At 39.2% G+C, this 21639-nt stretch overlaps 1 protein-coding gene across 7 annotated transcripts in view; it reads left to right on the forward strand.

The window, feature by feature from the left end:
- Positions 1–645: 645 nt before the first annotated feature.
- Positions 646–21639, forward strand: part of SLTM (SAFB like transcription modulator) — a 60015-nt gene continuing 39021 nt past the window's right edge. For 4 of the 7 annotated variants that reach the window (XM_066275661.1, XM_066275663.1, XM_066275662.1 and 1 more), the window contains exons 1-5: positions 651–928; positions 1888–1975; positions 16515–16579; positions 19453–19653; positions 20461–20508. In XM_066275661.1, the coding sequence (XP_066131758.1) occupies positions 767–928; positions 1888–1975; positions 16515–16579; positions 19453–19653; positions 20461–20508 (564 nt within the window). In that variant the 5' untranslated portion in view covers positions 651–766. Of the gene's footprint in view, positions 929–1887; positions 1976–16514; positions 16580–19452; positions 19654–20460; positions 20509–21639 lie in introns of all 7 variants that reach the window. The other 3 variants (XM_066275665.1, XM_066275666.1, XM_066275667.1) reach the window with 2 other exon arrangements.

Consider the following 21639-nt stretch of genomic DNA (forward strand, 5'->3'; position numbering starts at 1 on the left):
TTTAGAGAGGAGAGAGAGAGAGAGAGAGAGAGAGAGAAGGGGGGAGGAGCAGGAAGCATCAACTCCCATATGTGCCTTGACCAGGCAAGCCCAGGGTTTTGAACCGGCGACCTCAGCATTCCAGGTCGACGCTTTATCCACTGTGCCACCACAGGTCAGGCGCCCTTTACACTTTTTATATTTTAATCGCCCTAGGGTTTCTTTCTGGGGTTTTTTTTGTACGGAACTCGAGGAACCTAGTTCATTAACGCGTACCGGCCACATTTTTTCCATTATTTAGAACTGAGGAAGTATTTTCCCTGGAAGAGTATTTTGCCTCTTGGTCTGTGTTGAGTTCCGCACGAACTGTCTATGCCGTGTATCGCCTAACACACTGCTGTTCCTTAAGAGCCGAAGATTCAAGACGTTGCTAGAAAATGGCTAACAACCGCGGTAAGACCGCGGCAAAGCGGCCGTTGGTGCGGTTGGACCAGCCTGACCTCTCAACCCACGCAAGGGGACGCAGCACTCAGGTGGCTGCGGCAGGCTAGGCGGCGCGCGCCCAGCTCCAGTCCGGAGCCCCGCGCAAGTGCGCATGCACGCCCGTCATCCGGGTGCTGGCTGCGATTGCAGGTTGCGCTGGGGTGGCGGAAAGGGGGCGGAGCCAGCGGCTCATTGTGCGTTGCGTCGCGCGGCTACGCGGCCGGCGAGGCTTGGGTGGAAGCTGGCGCTGCTGCCGCCGCCCTGCAGCTCACTTGCTGCCTCGGCAGCGCGTTGCTCTTCTAAAATGGCTGCCGCTACCGGTTCTGTGGTGGCTTTACCGGCCTCGGGTCAGACTGAAGGGAAAAAGATCACCGATCTGCGGGTCATCGATCTTAAGTCCGAGCTCAAGCGGCGGAACTTAGACATCACCGGAGTCAAGACTGTACTCATCTCCCGACTCAAGCAGGTGAGGCCTGGCGAGATCCGGAAAGGGGAGCTTAGGCCGCGCTTTGGAGCCACACCTTGCATCGCAGCCTCTGGCCATCTGCAGCCGGCGGGACTCGCGGGGCAGCGCGGTGGGAAGGCCTCGGGCGGCAGCGCGGTGGGAAGGCCTCGGGCGGCGTCCGTGCCTGCAGCGCGGATGAGGACACTCCCGCGGCGTTCTCATCCTCGCGCGCCGGGCCGGGCCGGGCCGGGCCTGCGAGCCGCCCGGAACCGGCCGTCGCAGCGAGCGCGCCCCTGCCTCCTCCGGGACGTCCCCACCGGGGTGCAAGGGCTGTGGCTGGCTGGCGCGGCCTCCTCAGGGCGATCGTGGAAACCCGGGAGCCGCTCCGACCCCAGCCCTTAGCGATGGTGAGCGCGTGCATTTCTTGACCTCGGAGGGGACTGGTTACTTTGGTGACCTCTGTGAAGTTACCGTTTAATTATGCCCAACCGTTTCCTCCCCATCTTGTGAGGGACTTGGTAGTGGAAGTTGATGGGTGGGTAAGAGAAAGGGTTTGTTTTCCGCTGGAATTTGTTTTTGCATCAGGTCAGTAATTTGCTTTTTCAATCCCCGATTATCTTCCTGGTTTAGTTGAGTGAGCGTTGGAATTGTAATAGAGGAGAAATAAGTTGCATTATAGAAATCAGGAAAGGTCCCTTTAGTTATTTACATATCGAGAATATTAGGACTTTTGTTCAGTATGATAATTATCTCGACTCGGTAGAGTTTAAAACGCCATGAGATTTTGATACCTATTGATCTCCCCCTGAAAGTTTCTCTCATTAGTGTAGTTGAATTGCTGTTTTTGAAGTCGGTTTATGAAATGACTGGCAATTCTAATGTCTTGAGGCTTGAGGTTTGCTGATTTTTTTTTTCGTTTCTTTTTTATAAACTAAGTTTAGATAGATTGTGTAGCATATTAACTTCTCTTTCTAATGTAGGCTATTGAAGAGGAAGGAGGCGATCCAGATAATATTGAATTAACTGTTTCAACTGATACTCCAAACAAGAAACCAACCAAAGGCAAAGGTTGTTACGAGTTATGAACATATTTTAAAATATATTTTGGTTATATAACTTGCCTCTGCTCTTGTGCCACTTGCCCTGTTTATATAGTGCTACTCTTTGCTATTTCCCTCTGGCACTCTGCCTTCATGGGTCAAGGAAGAAAAGTTACTGTTGCCAGGCTCTGGGTGACTTGTAGCCCTTAAGATTTGGCTGAAGCTGACCTGAAAGTGAGGCCAGTTCTTTATTGCTTCCGAAAAATTGCAACGTCAAGTTTCATAATGTTTCTTCCTTCATACTGTGAAGACCTAATGAATAAAGTACAGTTTAATACGTATCTACCTTGCCCCACAATTGGCAGAGTATTGATGGAATTCCTACCAAATCTTTCACCTTGGCTCCTTGCTATTTCTCTAGTATATTAAAATTCTATATCCTTTATGTTTAGTATTTTGTTTGACTTGGTGAATTTAATTTGCGATTATGCCATTACAGCATACATTCTAATTTTCAGTGAAATTATAAAAGATCTCACCAATCATACTAACGAAGTAGGAAAAATCCATGAATAGTTAGCTTTTAAAAAAGTTTTAAATTGTAGGGATATTTTAAAGATTTTGATTTTATAAATGAAGCCAGAATATGCTTCCAGGATATGGTGATTTAGTAAAAGTGGTTTTAAATTAACATTTTGACAATATAAATGGGACTTAGGTATTTTTAAAAAGTTCTGGTAAGTGATATATAATATTTTACTTCAATACATAATTACAGCTTTCCCCCTCCTTCCCATAAGGACAGTGGTAGAGAGTGAAGATGGTGTAGGTGTCTGGATCCTGGTACCAACCTATAAGTTCCATGCATAGTGCGTCATGGGGTGCTGCAGCATTTTAAACATTTAACTCTTATTTCCTGCTTTAAGTGATTCAATTGCTACTCTCTCTGCCATAGCCCAGATTGATTGTACTAAAATAAAAAGATAGAATGGATTTACCTTGAAGGGAGTGTAAATTTTGATTTTAAGCAATCTCTGTGTGTATTAGAACCAGGCAGATCTTGATGCCATCTCACTGTTTGGGTCTTCATAGGTTTGCGAGAGTTCGGTATTTGTGCCAAAGGAAATTAAACAGGGCTAAGAACCTTTTTTGGGTGGCATGTGGCATGGGAATGGTAGACCTGGAAGTGGAGTTTAGAAGAGTAACAGTTTCCTTGAACATGTATGGCTTTTGTTGTAACTGACTCCATATAGCACTTTGAGTGAGATACATTTCTGTATGTTTTAGAGAAGCTTGTTCTGAGAAGCCTCTACTGACAGGCCCTTTCTTTTTCTTTCTCTCTCTCCCTCCCTCTTTCTTTCTTCCCTTCTTTCTCTCTCTTTCAAGGTTTTATTTATATTTATAAATTTTACAGAAGAGAGAGAGAAGGAAGGGGCTGTGGGGAGAATTGGGAAGTATCAACTTACTCATGGTTGCTTCTCTTATGTGCCTTGACCAGGGAAGCCCAGGGTTTCGAGTTGGCAACCTCTGCACTCCAGGTTGACGCTTTATCCACTGTATCACCACAAGCCAGGCACCAGAGCTATTTCAAGATGAGGAAGCATAAAAAAATTAAGAAATAAATACATCAGGAATTAACCATGTTTCTTATAGTAATTTCTTAATTTTGATTTATTTATGTAGCACATTATGATAGTTTGACGAATAAGTACTATGTATTAATCATAGGCCCAAATTATTTGAGCTGATTATTGATTTTAGCATCTAAAAGAAACCTTTGATTTATTCATTCTCACCTACTCTTAATTTCTGTGTAGCCCTTTTTCAGTATCTTGCCCTTAGAAATAATATAAGCAATATAAAATTTTAAGTTTCTTGTTACAGATATAAAATCAGGTTTTTTCTTTTATATGGATTATAAGGATACTTGATCTTTAATTTTTGCGTAACTCTGATGTTAAGGTGCCATGTGGTCTTTAGTTAAAAGTTGTAACATTCAATCATTTGTCTCTAGCAGGCTACTACTGAGTACTTCTTTTTTTTTTTTTAAGTGAGAGGCAGGGACAGATTCCAGCATGCTCTCCAACCAGGATACACCCAGCAAGCCCCCTACAGGGCGATGCTGTGCCCACCTGGAGCCACTGCTCCATTGTTTGGCAACTGAGCTGTTCCAGCGCTAGAGGCTGAGGCGAGGCCATGGAGCCATCCTTGACACCCAGGGCCAAATTGCTGAAACCTTCCATCCAAGGCTGTGGAAGAGGAGGAGGGGAGGGGTGGAGAATCAGATGGCCACTTCTCCTGTGTTCTCTCACGCGGAATTGAATGGGACTTTCACACCCAGGGTGGATGCTCTACTGCTGAGCAAACCGAACACAGCCTTCTTTTTTTTCTTTTTTTAAGAGAGAAAGAGAGGGAGAAGGAGGGAAAGAGGGACAGATAGACAGGAAGGGAAAGAGATGAGAAACATCATGTTGTGGCGCTTTAGCTGTTTATTGATTGCTTTCTCACAAGTGCCTTGATGGGGGGCCAGGGGTGTTCCAGCCGAGCAGTGACCATTTGCTAGTGCCAGTGACCTTGGGCTTCAAGCCAGTGACTTTTGGACTCAAGCCAGCGACCCGCGCTCAAGCTGGTGAGGCTGAGCTCAAGCCAGTGACGTTGGTGTTTCGAACCTGGGTCCTCAGCATCCCAGGCTGGACGCACCATCCACTGCGCCACCGCCTGGTCAGGCTGAGTACTTCTAATATTCACTCTGAGATGTGTGTGACCAGTAGTTGCTGTCTCCTTGAATTTTGTCACTGTTCTGAAAATTTTGTGAATTGCAAAGAATATAATGTAAATCCAAAACTTAGCACCTAGTTTGAGTTCACTTACATTTAAGATGCTTATAAGTAAAATTATTTTTAACTTTAAGTTTTAAAAGGAATTGTTAGATACCAAATTTGAATAGGGGAAACAATATCAAGATTAATGGATTTTTAAAACCAAGGATTCAAGAAATTAAGTAATTTAATGTGATGAATTTTCAGTCTAGTTGCTGAATTACAATATTTCATTCTTTTTGCCAGATCTTATTTCACTTAGTATCTACCTTGAAAATAATGTCATTTGGTCATACCACTCACTTTTCCTTCGATGGGTCTGTTCCCTTTTTAGTAAAGTTAGACATTTTATTAAATTATCTGGCAGGCTCTTTTAGCTCTGAGATTTAATTGTTATATATAGCTAAGAGCCTGGGGGAAAATGCTTTCTGTTTAGCCAAACTAGATGTATGAGGAAAGAACAGGAAAACATAAAGGCCCTCAACTAGTATTGTTAGAAAAGGAAAGAAAGCAAGAAAGGAATTAATTACTTAGAGTCAGTCATGTAGACCTCAGTTAGACACAAATATAATAGCTTGTCAGAAAAAGAAATCTTTTGATGAAAGAAATGATATTAAGAAAGCAAGAGAGAAGCTTCATTGGCCTGGAAAAATTACTTAGGTGAAATAGTAAGTTCATTTTCTAATAAATGCAAATTTACTATTTCTTTTAAAATTGTTTTTTGTTAAAATGATTATTTTGGACAGATTAGAGGAAAAGGAATCTGCATTCTTTAGTATGTTGTACATTTAAATTGCAGTTGTATAAGCACAGACTTGTAAAGAAGTTGGTAATGAAGTGGGTTCTAATATTTATGATCAACATTTATAAAATCTGTTTACATATATTTAATTTTGGTGAAACACTTTGTAGCTTAGTTTGGGTCTCCCTTTTGAGTCTTGACTATACTTGCTGTGAATTTTTAGTAAGTAATCTAGAAGAAAGCTTCACCAGTAAGATTTACTATCGTGTTATTTGGGTGTGTGTTAAAAAAGCAGTTAAACAGGTAGAGCTAACTCATTAGCTTGTTTTAGAGATTATAGATTTAAAGTTTCTTCTGGTTCACCTGATAGTGGCATATCATATTCTTTTGGATTTTCAACCTTTAAAATCACCTTTATACTTTAGCCAAAGTTATTTTGTGTGGTTAGTCAGTATAGTATTCAGAATTGTATGTAGTGTAGCACTGGCTGATGCTGACAGTCATTTGCAATACATGAAGGCTTAAAAAAGACTCAAATTACTATAAAAATTTGATTTTTTTCCCCTTACAGAAAATATATAATTTTATAAGTTTATCCAAACATCTGATGTCTGATTTTTGTGTAGACCATACTATAGACCAGGCGTCCCCAAACTACAGCCCGCGGGCCACATGCGGCCCCCTGAGGCCATTTATCCGGCCCCCTGCCGCACTTCTGAAAGGGGCACCTCTTTCATTGGTGGTCAGTGAGAGGAGCACTGTATGTGGTGGCCCTCCAATGGTCTGAGGGACAGTGAACTGGCCCCCTATGTAAAAAGTTTGGGGTCCCCTGCATAGACAATATAATTAATTACATGTTTACTGTGTAAAGCTTTCTAAAATTTATGTCAAATAATGAACCACAAAATTCATTTAAGCCCTGGCTGGTTGGCTCAGTGGTAGAGCATCAGCCTGGCGTGCAGGAGTCCCAGGTTTGATTCCCGGCCAGGGCACACAGGAGAAGTGCCCATCTGCTTCTCCACCCCTTCCCCTCTCCTTCCTCTCTGTCTCTCTCTTCCCCTCCCGCTGCCAAGGCTTCATTGGAGCAAAGTTGGCCCGGACGCTGAGGATGGCTCCATGGCCTCTGCTTCAGGTGCTAGAATGGCTCTGGTTGCAACAGAGCAACGTCCCAGATGGGCAGAGCATCGCCCCCTGGTGGACATGCCAGATGGATCCCGGTCAGGCGCATGTGGGAGTCTGTCTGACTGCCTCCCCATTTCCAACTTCAGAAAAATACCAAAAAAAAATTTTTTTTCATTTAATATAGTAAGTACACTATCATAATGTATTGTAACTCTTGCCCTTTTTTTTTTTTAACTGCAGTATGTTTGGATGTTAAAGAAAATGTGACATTGAAAAGGGCTTTGGGGACAGAATTGTCAGATATGATATATTTTGGGTTCCCACTAGGCTAGAAGCTTTGTGTGAGAATAAGGACATCATAGTCTTTTATTGTAGTCTCTGTAGAGCTTAGTATATATGGTGCTTGGCACATAATAGATGCTCAGGAAATATAAATACTTGTTGAATGATTGCCATTTTATAGGTTTCTTATTTTTATTTTTTAAATTGGATTTATTGGGGTGACATTAGTTAATAAAATTATATAGGTTTCAGGTGTACAATTCTGTACAACATCTGTACTTAACAACTTTCTTAACAACTACTTTTTAAAATAACTTTTTTGTGCTTATTGTACTTACATATTTCTTTGTAGGAAGCCTGTATACCAGAAGTTAATAGTCTTTTTTTTTTTTTTTTTTTTTTTTTTAAAGCAAAGGAGAGGGTGGGGGGACAGGCAGGAACAGACAGAGAGGGAGAGTGATGGGAAGCATCAACTCATAGTTGTGGCACTTTAGTTCATTGCTTTCTCACACACACCTTGACGGGACTCCAGCTGAACCAGTGACCCCTTGCTCACGCCAGTGACCGAGCTTCAAGCCAGCAACATTTGGGCTCAAGCCAGTGACCATGGGGTCATGTCTGTGATCCATGCCAAGGCCAGGGCTGCTGCACTCAAGCTGGCCACCTCTGTTTCAAACCTGGGTCCTGAGTGTCCCAGGTCAACACTCTATCCACTGTGCCACTGCCTGGTCAGACAATAGTCTTTATAGTCTTAACAGCACTAGTGAATCTCCTTAAACATTTTTATTTATTTATTTTTTACAAAGGCAGAGTGAGTCAGAGAGAGGGATAGACAGGGACAGACAAGATGAGAAGCATCAGTCATTAGTTTTTCATTGCGCATTGCAACACCTTAGTTGTTCATTGATTGCTTTCTCATATGTGCCTTTACCATGGGCGGGTCTTCAGCAGACTGAGTAACCCCTTGTTGGAACCAGCGACCTTGGGTCCAAGCTGGTGAGCTTTTGCTCAAACCAGATGAGCCCGCGCTCAAGCTGGTGACCTCGGGGTTTCGAACCTGGGTCCTCGGCGTCCCAGTCCGACGTTCTATCCACTGTGCCACCGCCTGGTCAGGCTCCTTAAACTTTTTTTTTTTTTTATAGAGAGAGGGATAGATAGGGACAGACAGACAGGAACGGAGAGAGATGAGAAGCATCAATCATCAGTTTTTCGTTGCCTCACCTTAGCTGTTCATTGTTTTCTCATATGTGCCTTGACCATGGGCTTTCAGCAGACTAAGCAACCCCTTCCTCGAGCCAGCAACCTTGGGTCCAAGCTGGTGAGCTTTTTTCTCAAGCCAGATGAGCCTGCACTCAAGCTGGTGACCTCGGGGTCTCAAACCTGGGTCCTTCCGCATTCCAGTCCGACACTCAGTCTACTGCGCCACACCTGGTCAGGCCTCCTTAAACATTTTTTAATAAGGTTGACTTACTTTTAGAACATGTAAGTCATTGCAACATCCTTTTATTCCTCACCAAATTCTTGCTGTAATAAAAGCCTCACAACTTTTGCTGGAATATTGTTCAGTCTTGGGGGTTGTATATGTCCTTTTTTAAATTTTTTATTTATTTATTCATTTTAGAGAGGAGAGGGAGAGACAGAGAAAGAGAAGGGGGGAGGAGCTGGAAGCACCAACTCTCATATGTGCCTTGACCAGGCAAGCCCAGGGTTTCGAACCGGTGACCTCAGCATTTCCAGGTCGACGTTTTATCCACTGCGCCACCACAGGTCAGGCTGTATATGTCCTTTTTATTTCACAAAATCAGACCCTGTTACCTCAGGCATTAAAACCCACTTTTGCTATATGCAATTTTATATGGTGAATTTTATTTGTAATCAAAGCTCTTTTGTATTTATTAAGCTATTGTATTAAAAAATACACTGTGTCTCAAAGGAGGTAAAGAAACATTTTTTATTTTAACTTTTTGTTTTCAGGTAAACTTTTTTAATATGTTCTTTAAGACATTGTGCTTCTTCCAAGGCAGTCATTTTCTATGCATTCTAAATTAGGGTCAGAGGATTTCAAACTTTATGTAAAATAAAGTATAAATTGCCTTGGAATTAGAGGGAAAATAATTATTATTAGTTGGTGGTCGCAGAAATGACTTTAATGAAGAGATTAAACATGGCTTAGGGTTTAATGGTGGAATTTACTGATTTATTTAATCAACTATACTGTAGTTCTCACATTCTACAAAGAGAGGGACTCTTTTGCAATCCTAGGATTTAATCTTACAGGGCAGTCCTGCTGCCCTCAAATAGTAGTTTGCATTATGGCTTCATAGTATTGTTTTCTAGATTATAAAAGTGAAATGTTTTCATTTAAAAGATTAGGTAATCCGGAAAAGTACAAAAAAGTGAAAGTTGCTCATAATTCCACCATCCTGAATTTATTATAGGTAACATTTTGTTGTGTATGTACATGGGTATGTCTTACAGTTTATGTTTAAGGATCTTTTTTTCCTTTCAAGAACTAAAATACGTTCATACCGTATATGGTGTTTTGTTAAAGGTAGGTAGAACTTAAGTTTTCTCTAGTCTTGGGAATCTGAAAACAACTTTCCTCTATTCTTCTCACTCTAACTTCTTAGCTTTTATGCTCAGTTATGATGGTTCTCAATGTACTCTACCTTAGAGTCATTTGAGTTTTCAAAAATACACATACTAGTCTCCTGTTCCCCAGAGATTTGGTTTCAGTTGCTCTGTTGGAGGCCCACGCACCAGTATTTTCTAGAAGTTCTCCAGGTGATTCTCATGCAACCAGAGTTAAGAACCATTGACTCAAGACTAGAGCTCGAGGGTCATCATTTTCATTCATCTCTGCCTGTCAGTTTGGAAATTGTTTTATATGCCTTATAGTTTTCAGAAATTTTTCACATTGTTTTGATTCTTTTTTATTTTTTTGCAACAGAGAGAGGGACAGAGGGACAAACAGACAAGAAGGGAGAGTAATGAGAAGCATCAAGTCTTTGTTGTGGCACCTTAGTTGTTCATTGATTGCTTTCTCATATCTGCCTTGACCGGAGGGGCTACAGCAGAGGAAGTGACCCCTTGCTCAAGCCAGTGACCATAGGGTCATGTCTATAATCCCACGCTTAAGCCAGCTACCCCATGCTCAAGCTGGTGAGCCTGCACACAAGCTGGTGACCTGGGGATTTTGAACCTGGATTCTCTGCATCCCAGTCTGTCGCTCTAACCACTGTGCCATTGCCTAATCAGGCTGTTTTGATTCCTAAAATAGTCTGTTAAGCAGTAGTATTTTCTTTTTTTTTTTTTTTTGTATTTTTCTGAAGCTGGAAACGGGGAGGCAGTCAGACAGACTCCTGCGTGCGCCTGACCGGGACACGCCCACCAGGGGGTGATATCGTTGCTCTGTCAAGACCAGAGCCACTCTAGCGCCTGGGGCAGAAGCCAAGGAGCCATCCCTAGCACCCGGGCCATCTTTTCTCCAATGGAGCCTCGGCTGCGGGAGGGGAAGAGAGAGACAAAGAGGAAGGAGAGGGGGAGGGGTGGAGAAGCAGATGGGTGCCTCTCCTGTGTGCCCTGGCCAGGAATCGAACCTGGGACTTCTGCATGCCAGGCTGACGCTCGACCACTGAGCCAACAGGCCAGGGCCAGTAGTATTTTCTTTTTATTGGTAAAATAGAAAAGTACAATCTTTACTGCCTTTTAAAATATCTTGTGTGCACATGCGCACGTGTTATATGAGTGTGTTTAATTATCTTTAGATGACAAGCTTAGAGATTTTTAAAAATATACTCTTGGTTTTTTTCAGATAGGTTTATTATAATGAATATGAATTATCTTTATAGTAGATTCAGAAATAATAATAAAGTGACCAGTTGATTGACTTCTATGTTTAAGACAGTGTACAGTATCTTACAAAAATGATTTCATTAGTAAAATATTGGTTTAATAAAAGAGTGGCTAAAACTCATATGTAAACAATTAACACAGGCATAGTCTATTATTATTTTAAGACATTGCATGCAGCTGGGGAGAGGTTGTTCCTGGAAACATTAAGTGTAATTTAGTTGGGCTGAAACTCTGAATAATCCCCCAACTTCTCCAGCAAGAGTTTTATGACTAAATATTTTCTATATTTCATTGTTTCTGAAACTGTGGGAAGTTACTCAAGCCACAGGTTTTTGTTGTTGTTGTTGGCAAAATTCTGCTAATTAAGTGGATTTTGTTTTGTTTTGAAGGTATTTCTGAACTTGAAAAGGAAAATTGCAGACTTTGTAAGGACCAATTGGCCTTTGGAGGAGGAAACCAATTTATAATCAGTAGCTTTTATTCATCCTGAAATACAAAACTTCTGGAAATGGGATGTTTTTTCTTACGTTTGGTGGCAAAAGTGAGGCTATTTATAGTCTTGATTTATCCTAGTTGGTGTGAATATACATATATTTCATTGTACAGATATTTCTGTGATTGAGAGACACTTTCAGAAGCCACTGGGAAAATTAAATTAATGGTATATATACTATTGCTCTCTTCTAAAATCTGAAAATTAAGAAAGATGTATTTTTTTAATTTATTGATTCTAGAGAGAGAAAGGAATAGAAACAATGATTTGTTATTCCATTCATCCATGCATTCATCAGTTGATTCCTGTATGTGCCCTGACCAGGGATTGAACCCACAACCTTGGTGTATCAGGATGATGCTCTGAGTTATTGGCCAGGACTGAAAATTATTCTGAAACATTTTCCTTAAGAATTTTTGGATTTATACAAATTTATGTTGCATAAATGTTTCTACTGTCATCTTCCTTTGGTGTATAAAATTTTACTTTAGATTTTTAAATCATGCAAAGAACCTTGGAGTGCATTTTATGTCATTTCAGAATAGCCATATGTTACTGTTGTGGTAGTTTAAGGTGTGATAAGTTCCCTTTGCTTCCCTTTTATTTATGTATTTATTTTCTAAAAAAATGTTTTGTTGATTTCAGATAGAAAGAAGGGGGAAGGGAGGGAGAGAGAAGTATCAACTCACTCTTCAGCTTAGTTTTTCCCTTTAGTTGTGCACCCATTGATTCCTTCTCAAACATCTCCTGAGGGGATCGAACCCATGGCCTGGTGCTTTTTTTTTTTTTTTTTTTAATATCTTTACTGCTTAATTTATTTTCTAGTTTTGCTCCTTTAATCTAGGGATTAAAGTTAGGCTTCAGTCTACAAGAAACTTTCAGTCAGCTCCCTCATCCTGGTCATACATACTACTGTCCTTTGTTCCAATTCAGGGTTTTGTGGCACCTGACATAGGACAGATTCCTTGAAGGACAAAAGGTTTTTTGGTTAGGTTGCCTTAGGAGCTTTGGTAGCACAAGCTTAAATGGGAGGGATAAAAAGTGGATGCTCACTAGATAAAAATATGCCTAACATAGCATTGCTTGTGAAATTTAAGGGGGATTTTGTTTTTCTTTTTATTTCTCACCTGTGACATCACAAAAGCTAAGAATCCATAGATACACTTTGTATCATATGAAAGTTGGGAGATTACAGTCCTTACTGACGGGATGGGGTTGCACATGATGCTAGTTTGACTGGTATATGACCTCTTTATTCTATTGAGGGCTGAATATAAATCCAAATCTTGTTTACTACTGGTGCCCAACCTAGGGCTTAACTCCGTTATCGGTTAAGGATATGTAATGTTTTCTTTTTTTTTTTTTTTTTTGTATTTTTCTGAAGCTGGAAACGGGGAGAGACAGTCAGACAGACTCTTGCATGCGCCCGACCGGGATCCACCCGGCACGCCCACCAGGGGCAACGCTCTGCCCACCAGGGGGCAAGGATATATAATGTTTTAATATCTGCTCATTATATAGCATTGTACTAGGTTCAGGGCTAGATGGTGAACATCATAGCTTTTTAAAATATGAGTTATATTTTGTGTGGGGCAAGGGTGATACTTTTTTATAAAGGAATTAATTACAATATAGTTTCTAATTCAATGTGTGTAGAAAGCCCAAAGTTAGAGATTGTGAGAGCACTCAAAAGGTAGAGTATAAATTTCAATTTTCTTAAGCACTGTGTACAATTATAGGTTCAATGCACCTATCAGGTTATTAGTAGTTTTATCACTGTATATATGAAAATCTTGTCCATGTGGTTTTTATATTGACAAACTGAGGACGCAGTAAATATCCAGTGTTTTCTTGTGGTACAGCTGTTGACAGGAAGGGAGAGCGAAGTTGGACCTTTCTGAGTACTTCTGCCTCTTGTTGCCTGTTTTCATGAGGCAAGTTATGTAATCTCTGTGAGCGTCACATTTTAAAATTTTATAGATGTGCCTTATGAAGCCTCTGTGTACCCTAAAAAGATGATTACGTGTTTTTTCCCTTTTTAGAAAGTGAGAGAGAGAGACAGGGATAGAGAAGTATCAACTCATAGTTGCAGCACTTTAGTTGTTCATTGATTACTTCTCATACATGCCTTGACCAGGCAGCTCCAGCCAAGTCAGTGACCCCTACATCAAGCCAGCAACTGTGGGCTCCAGCTGGCTACCCCGCACTCAAGCTAGTGACCTTGAGGTTTCAAATCTGGGACCTCAGTGTCTCAGGTCAGTGCACTATCTACTATGCCACCACTAGTCAGGCTAAAAGATAATGTTTTGAACAATTGGCACATTGTAGCTACTTAGATCTAATGGTTTTGTAAGCTTTGAGGAGTGAGGATAGGTCTGGGTTTAAGTCAGAGCACTACCTTTACTAGTTTTTATTTATTTATTTATTTATTTATTTTCTTACAGAGAGAGAGTCAGAGGGATAGACAGGAACAGACAAGACAGGAACGGAGAGATGAGAAGCATCAATCATTAGTTTCTCATTGAGCATTGCGACACCTTAGTAGTTCATTGATTGCTTTCTCATATGTGCCTTGACTGCGGGCCTTCAGCAGACCTAGTAACCCCTTGCTGGAGCCAGCGACCTTGGGTCCAAGCTGGTGAGCTTTTGCTCAAACCAGATGAGCCCACACTGAAGCTGGAGACCTCGGGGTCTCAAACCTGGGTCCTTCCACATCCCAGTCCGACGCTCTATCCACTGCGCCACCGCCTGGTCAGGGACCTTTACTAGTTTTGTAATCTGTTTAACTTTTCAGCATTTGTTTCTTATTTTTTAAAATTGGGATATAATTTTAGATTAGTTACAAGAACAAAATAAATTAATTAATTAATGTATATAAAACATTTATCCTAGTCCCTGGACTATAAAAGTCAGTAAAGCAGAGGTAGTGTGACTGCTGGTGGTGTTTTTGTTGTCATAGTATAATTTGATTTTCCTTTTAAGTAAACTAAAGCAAGTAAAATTCACCATGGAGTATGCATAATATTTGTAGTTTTTCTTGCTGAGAGCTGCCATGTCAAAGATGATATCTTTAAATTGAGTTAATTAGCTATTCCTTACTAGAATAATGTCTTTTAAGTAGGTCATAGTAAGATGTAGTGGAAAGAATTTAGAGCCAGAAATGAGAAGAAGCCTTGGCTTCCAGTCCTGACAGTGCCACTTGGCTTTGGGAAAGCTATTTAACCTCTTAGGCTTGATTTCTCTTTTGTAAAATTGTGAATTCCTGCTCCATGTACCATAGGGTGCTTGGAAAAATCAATTGAACTTTTTTTTAAAGTGCTTTGCAAATTGTAAAGTAGTTATACAATTGTGAGGAGTCAGTAGTATATATTCGCAAATGATCTGAAGAAGTCCCCCCTACTCTGTAGGCTATTTGGTGGTGTGTATGGGGATTGGAGTCAGTAGAAAGGATCCTGTATTTTCAAAAAGCATATTTCTCCCAAAAGGTAACATATTTGGAACTTTTCTTTCTCAGTGTGGTAAATTTAGACCTCTTTTTCTTTCCAGATAATGATTTTGGAGTGGTGGGGAGGAATATCTATATTTAATTTTTAAAATAGATTAATAAACATTTTCTGAGGTTTTTAGTTGTTACCCTTGTAGTAACTTCTAGTTTATATTTTCTCCAAAATACAAACACCAGCATTCCAAACAAGAAGTGAACACTACACTAAGCTCCATACTTTCCCTTTTGATCCACAAAGTTTTCAGGGGCAAGGACAAGCCAAGTCCTCTTTTACCTCAATGGGTAAAAGAAAAATCCCCGCTTTTAATCTTGCTTTTCCATACACTAGGAGGGACCAGTATCTTTTTTTTTTTTTTTTTTTGAAAGTACCAGTATCTTGTTTCCCTTTTTATCACTCATTCAGATTGGAAGTAGATGAAAGATAGGGGCTGGTGAGACCAGGGAAAGAGATGTATCCTAACTTTATTAGTAGTTACCTCACAGCTAAACCCTCTACCCTAGGCTTACAGATGCTTGAGGACAGGTACATGGTGGTTTCTGTTTTTGGCAAAAGGAAAAGGTGACTAGTTAACAGTAAAGAATGTTCATTCACATTTCAAAATAAATTAATTAAAAAATTTTTTGAGTACTAAGATTTCAGCAGCTATGTTTTAAACAGCATTTTACATTCTAATACATTATGGATCATTGAGTAGGTTTATGTGAACTAGTCTGGAAACAAACTTTCAGCATTGGCTCTGTAGAAAATGTTTTTTGTTTGTTTTTGGTGTGGAGAACATTTTTATTTTTTATTCATTTTTTAGAGAGGAGAGGGAGAGACTGAGAGAGAGAGAGAGGAGAGACAGAGAGAAGGGGGGGGGAGGAGCTGGAAGCATCAACTCCCATATGTGCCTTGACCAGGCAAGCCCAGGATTTCGAACTGGCGACCTCAGCATTTCCAGGTCCACGCTTTATCCACTGCGCCACCACAGGTCAGGCTGGAGAACATTTTTAAAGTTTCAACCACCAGTTTAAAATTTTGAAGATGAGGTTGAGTTGGGGAGGCCTATAGTCTTTCTGGAAGTTATTAACAGTTCATTCTGAAGTAATTTCTACTTGCTAAATCAGTTAAATCAGTCGTTATGTCAGGTGCCCAGCACTATTTATATGTTGGCCATTGGAGAAATACAAAGTAAGCATAAAAGCAGCCACTGTACTTAAGCAATTTCTTCTTTAAATGGTGGAGCAAAATGTATTTGAGAGTGTAAGATAATATACAGTCAGTCAATTGATGGATTGTAGGTGTAGATTAAGTGAGAATTTTATTTCAGATAAAACTCGTTGAAGAAGAAAACTTAGGGAAGGCTTTGGTGGGTGAGGGATCTGAGTCTTGAACTTAGCTAACAGGCATGTGGGGTTAGATCTGTAGTTAGTAGAACACCATTGAAAGGTTATGCTACTTCTGGGAGAAGTGAAGCTAGAGAAATTGAGCGGCGTAAAGAAAAATGCATCATGATATCAAGTCAGTTAAGATGATGGGTTCATATGTAGGATTAATTATTTGCACAGTTTATTTTAGTGGAACAGCATGACATGGCTAAAGCTTTGGTTGTTTGGGGCAGCTCGGAGTAGGTGGTGTATAAGCAGTCGGCGTTGGGTTTGGCAGATGATTGGGAGTAGAAAGTGAAACTACGGGATAAACGTCTCTGGATGGTTTTGCTCTTAAAGTAATAAAGTATTGGTTGTTAGCCCATTTTCCTTCTTTCACAGGTAAAAAACAGGAAGCAGATGAGTTGAGTGGAGATGCTTCTGTGGAAGATGATGCTTTTGTCAAGGTAAAGTGTTCATTGCTTAGGTTAAGAAGTTTATTTTGTGTCTAGCATTTTGCAGGTGTACTCCTGCATTTTACTTGAACGATACTGAAGTATGAAGATAAAACATAGAGACTTATGTAATATTGTTAATCTCATTAATTCTCATAGTTGAGAAATATAATAAATAACATTTACTTTAATTAAATGAGAATAAAGAAAAACATAAGGCTTGTCTGGGTTTTTTTGGTGTTTTTTTTTTTTTTCCTGTATTTTTCTGAAGCTGGAAACTGGGAGAGACAGTCAGACTCCCGCATGCGCCAGACCGGGATCCACCCGGCACACCCACCAAGGGGCGATGCTCTGCCCCTCCCGGGCGTCGCTCTGTTACGACCATAGCCACTCTAGCGCCTGGGGCAGAAGCCATCCCCAGCGCCCGGGCCATCTTTGCTCCAGTGGAGCCTCGGCTGCGGGAGGGGAAGAGAGACAGAGAGGAAGGAGAGGGGGAGGGGTGGAGAAGCAGATGGGCGCTTCTCGTGTGTGCCCTGGCTGGGAATCGAACCCGGGACTTCTGCACGCCAGGCCGACGATCTACTACTGAGCCAACCGGCCAGGGCCCTTGTCTGGGTTTTTAAGTAGAAATCTGAGACAGGCCAGAGAAACAGCTGCAGGACAATTGATATATTAGTTCCCGGACAAAGTACTAAAATGAAGGACATTGATAATTTATTTTTCATTTGCCCATTACATTTAGCTTTCATATGTAATATATAGAACCTAGATAAATATAGTCCTTAAAATAGAAAATTGCTGTTGTACTGCTACTTAGTAAAGATAAATTAAAGTTGTTTTGTTCTTTAAAGATAAATAAGCCCAGTCTTTTGGCTAAAAAAGATTGTATTTAAAAATGACCAGCCGGAAAAATAATGTATGTAGTTTTAATTGGGGTTGTGACAGTTCGATAGACTTAAGTATTTTTTAGTCATAATTAAGGTTTTTTTTGTTTTCAGTTGACTGAAACATGATGTTACTTGCTGATCTTTAGGTCCTAAGTACTGTGGCTTTGGTAGGATATTTAAGGAGCTTAGTTCCTCTTAAATTCTGTATGTTTATATCCCCATATATTTCATTTTCTGTGTACAGTTAGTCCATATTCTCATAACATCTCTGGATTGTGTGTTATCCACCACGAAGAAATATCTCTTCTACCAGCCAGTTCTTTACTCTCCCCATGTTACACACAGACCACGTATCTCACACTTTGTACCTTTCACTTTGAGGGCAGGCACAGGAAGATAGAATTATTTGGTTGAGGAGTTAACCCTGAAATCAGATCATTTTAGGAAATATTTGCCCAGAGATTGGTTCATCAACTCTTGTTTGAGCCTTTAAGAGCTTTTCAGTCTCTGTGTTGTTTTCCTTGTGGTATATCTTTCTTTAGGTTTGTTTCCTTGTTCTTTTTTTTTTTTTCTATAGTTGTCTCCACTAGTGAGCATATGATTAAGCAAAAAGTATCCATAAGCTGGAAAAACACTGTGACTTAGTAAAAAACTTTAATTTTTAAATGTCTAACTTTCAATTCTTTGGTTCATGAATATCTCATGATCGTTTGAAATGTTACAAGGAGATATATACTTGTTTTCAGCATAATAGTACTGCCTCTAATATGTGCTAGAAAGGATGCCTATGGTTATTATTAAATAAACCCTGATCATAATGTCTAGAAGAACAAAAGAGCTTTTTTTAAAAAAAAAAAATCCTATTTATATTTTCAGTTTCTTGTTTATATAGATATTTCACTTTGGGAGTATCAGTGAATGTGATATATTTGATAGAAATTAAGGTTATATACTTTCCTTGTCTTCCAGAGTTGGTAATATTGGGATTTACAGTAGAGGTGGGTCATTATCACCTGCTGCCTAGATATATAAGTAATATAGGAATTGCCTCTATTTTTAAGTGAGAATAGTTAAAGTTGGTACTTTGGAATAGATGAATTTCCCTCGCTGACTTACCCTGGGTTTTACTTATTTGCACCTGCTCTTCTGTCATACAGTTACCTACTCCATTTTCAACCTCTATTGTTTCCCCACTCATACATGGTGAGTGTAGTCAAACCTGCTGTCCCAGAGATGCCCTGTTCCCTAAGCACTCCACATTCCAAAACAATTTTATTTATTCTCTTTACCAGCCCCCCTCACTCAGAAATTTCTGTTCCCTCACTGAAGTTCAGCTGTGAAGCAGTTAAAGAGGAGACTAAGCAGATTACTGCTTTTTTTTGTTGTTTCTACTGAAGTACTATGTACCTATAAACTTTGAAAGGCAATGAGCCATTCCCTCAGAGATTATCCCAACCAGTGTTGCCCTACCTAATTGATATTGTGGCATAGTGCTAGATTTCAAAATAAATACATTTCACATGGAGAATATATGACTTAACTATTTGCATATTTTATAAGAACGTACATTTTTAAAACAGTTGGGATTTCTTCATATTAACTAGAAATAAGTCATAATATATGGCTAAAATATGGCCAATGGAGAAATCAAGTCATTTCTTTGAAGCCATATCTTATATGAGAGCTCCTGGAATGTGAGTGGTAAATATTAAATAACTGGAACTTAAGAGTATCTTTAGTAGCAATTCAATTCATGTGTAGTTCAGTATGAGAGATTTGGGATCTCAGATATGTGGTTTAATGACCGTGGTATTAGATCCCCTCTATATTTAAAGGCATGGTTAATATGTAAGGTAAAATGACTGAACTTTGACTTTGGGAATAATGTCAACATAGGGTACAGTTTAAAACATGTAGAGATGTAAAGTACCTAAAACGTTGGTGGCTAGCCTATACTATCTTGCCTCTAGCTGTACCAAATTTTCTTACCATTAAAAGGACTGTGAATTGGAGAGTCAAGAGGCACTTGAACAAGATGGAAATGACGAACTAAAGGACTCTGAAGAGTTTGGTGAAAATGAAGAAGAAACTGTGCATTCCAAGGAGTTACTTTCTGCAGAAGAGAACAAGAGAGCTCATGAATTAATAGAGGCAGAAGCAATAGAAGAAGATATAGAGAAAGAGGACATCGAAAGTCAGGTCTTTAGCCAGTTTTTTTTAAACATGACTCAGATAAATTAAGTACTAAATAATAAGCAGTTTTTCTGTGGAAATCTCAGTTTTAAAAAATACACTTTTAAAATAATTTATAAATCACTCAGAATCATGCTATTTATTCTATATAGTTGCTATTTATTCCATATAATATTTCCACATAAAGATTTCATAATCTTTGTTTTATACTCTAATATATTAAACTGCTTTTTATGTCACTAATAACCACTCCTTTAACTTGGGACATTTAAGTTTTAAGTTGTTTTTTACCCCAATATAAATGAGTGTACCAATTTTGCTTTGACTTTGCCACCATTACCTGGTAATGTTTTTGCTACTTTGGTAGACCTAAAAGATTAATTAGTATTTTTTTGATTATTATTAAGGGTGGGGAGGTTACTTATGAAAGTATAATTTAAAAGCACAACATTTTTTAAATCTTTTGTTTGACTGAAATAGACCATTTCTGCTTCAAAGTATATTAGTATGTCTTAAGTAAATCAGTGGATTAGGGAGTCAGTGCTGTTAGTGCTTAGTCATGCTTAGAACACTCCTGTTCTACATAGCCTAATAAAAGAAGAGCCAAGAAGGATTTCTCTAATTCTCTATCAATATGACTGTTTTTATGTTGACATAAAAAATAGAATCTGAATTGTTAAGCATTGACTTAGTATCCACATGATGGTAGACACTGTATGGAATACAAGGCAGTGGTAATTGGGTATAGCATAGAAGCATTCTCACGTTACCCAGATATTTTGTAAAGCAGCTATTGTATACCCTTTTACTCAGGAAATTGAAGCTCAAGAAGGTGAAGATGATACCTTTCTAACAGCCCAAGTAAGTTTACATCTAGTCCTATGAATTTGATACTGTGGGTGGAAGGGTTTGGAAGGGGAATTTTATTTTGACTTCATAATTCTCAAATATAAACCTGCCTTATATTTTATACTAAGGTATTTATGTGGTATATACAAGATACTTAAAACTGGCAACAAAATTTCTGTTGCCACACATGTATTTGGAAGTTATAACAAGATTTCTATTATTTTCAGAATAAAAACAAAAAGCAATCCTTTCTAGAAAGCACAACTCTGATTACCAGTCTTGTGAGAAGTCCACAGTCTGCTGCTTTTTTTTTTCTGTCACTTTGATATAAAATAAATCATTTAAAAGTACTAATTCATTTTAAAGCTTTATGTAAGTTTTTGTTAATTGAACACTCCCAGGATGGGGCTAGTGTAAAATAATAAAAATTTAGACATTTACTTGGGGTGTATATGAATGTACTCTCATTGTCACCCCATTAAATTTAATTTAAAAATTAAAAATAAGTCACGGGATGTAATGTACAGCATATGGAATATAGTCAGTAATATCACAATTATATATAGCGACAGATGGTTACTAGATTTATCAGGATAATCACTTCATAAGGTATATAAATGCCTCATCACTGTTGTACATCTGAAACTAACATTGTATGTCATCCCAACTAATTTGAAGATAAATTTAAAAAACAGTTCTGTTCATGAACATTTTTTTAAGAAGTTAAAAAAAAAGGAAATGACTGCTCTTCTATTGTGTGTTAAAGGGTGTTTTTGGTTTATGTAATAATATGTACGTAATGTACACTATAAAGCATGACTTATAGATGTTGTAAACAGACATAGCTCAGTTTCTTCAGTGTTTCTTGTTATCTATCCTTTGTCTTTTTTCTCGTATCTACTCAGAAACCCCTTTTTCATGTATCCTCTTTAAATAGTATACTTTCAGGTAAAAATAGGGGTTCCTTGGGTTTACTAGATTTAGTAAAAATAGTAATCGGGTCTGTGTTTTCTTCACTGTAATATTTACTAGAAGCGTATATAGTGGGGTTTATATTCATGGACTGCTTAGCTGATTGCCTCTGGTTGTGCCTTCTTTTCTGCAGCTTTCTTGCCTTTGAAATGCTAGTGAGTCACAAATGCT

This window comes from Saccopteryx bilineata, chromosome 4, assembly GCF_036850765.1.
Source record: "Saccopteryx bilineata isolate mSacBil1 chromosome 4, mSacBil1_pri_phased_curated, whole genome shotgun sequence".
NCBI classification, from domain to species: domain Eukaryota; kingdom Metazoa; phylum Chordata; class Mammalia; order Chiroptera; family Emballonuridae; genus Saccopteryx; species Saccopteryx bilineata.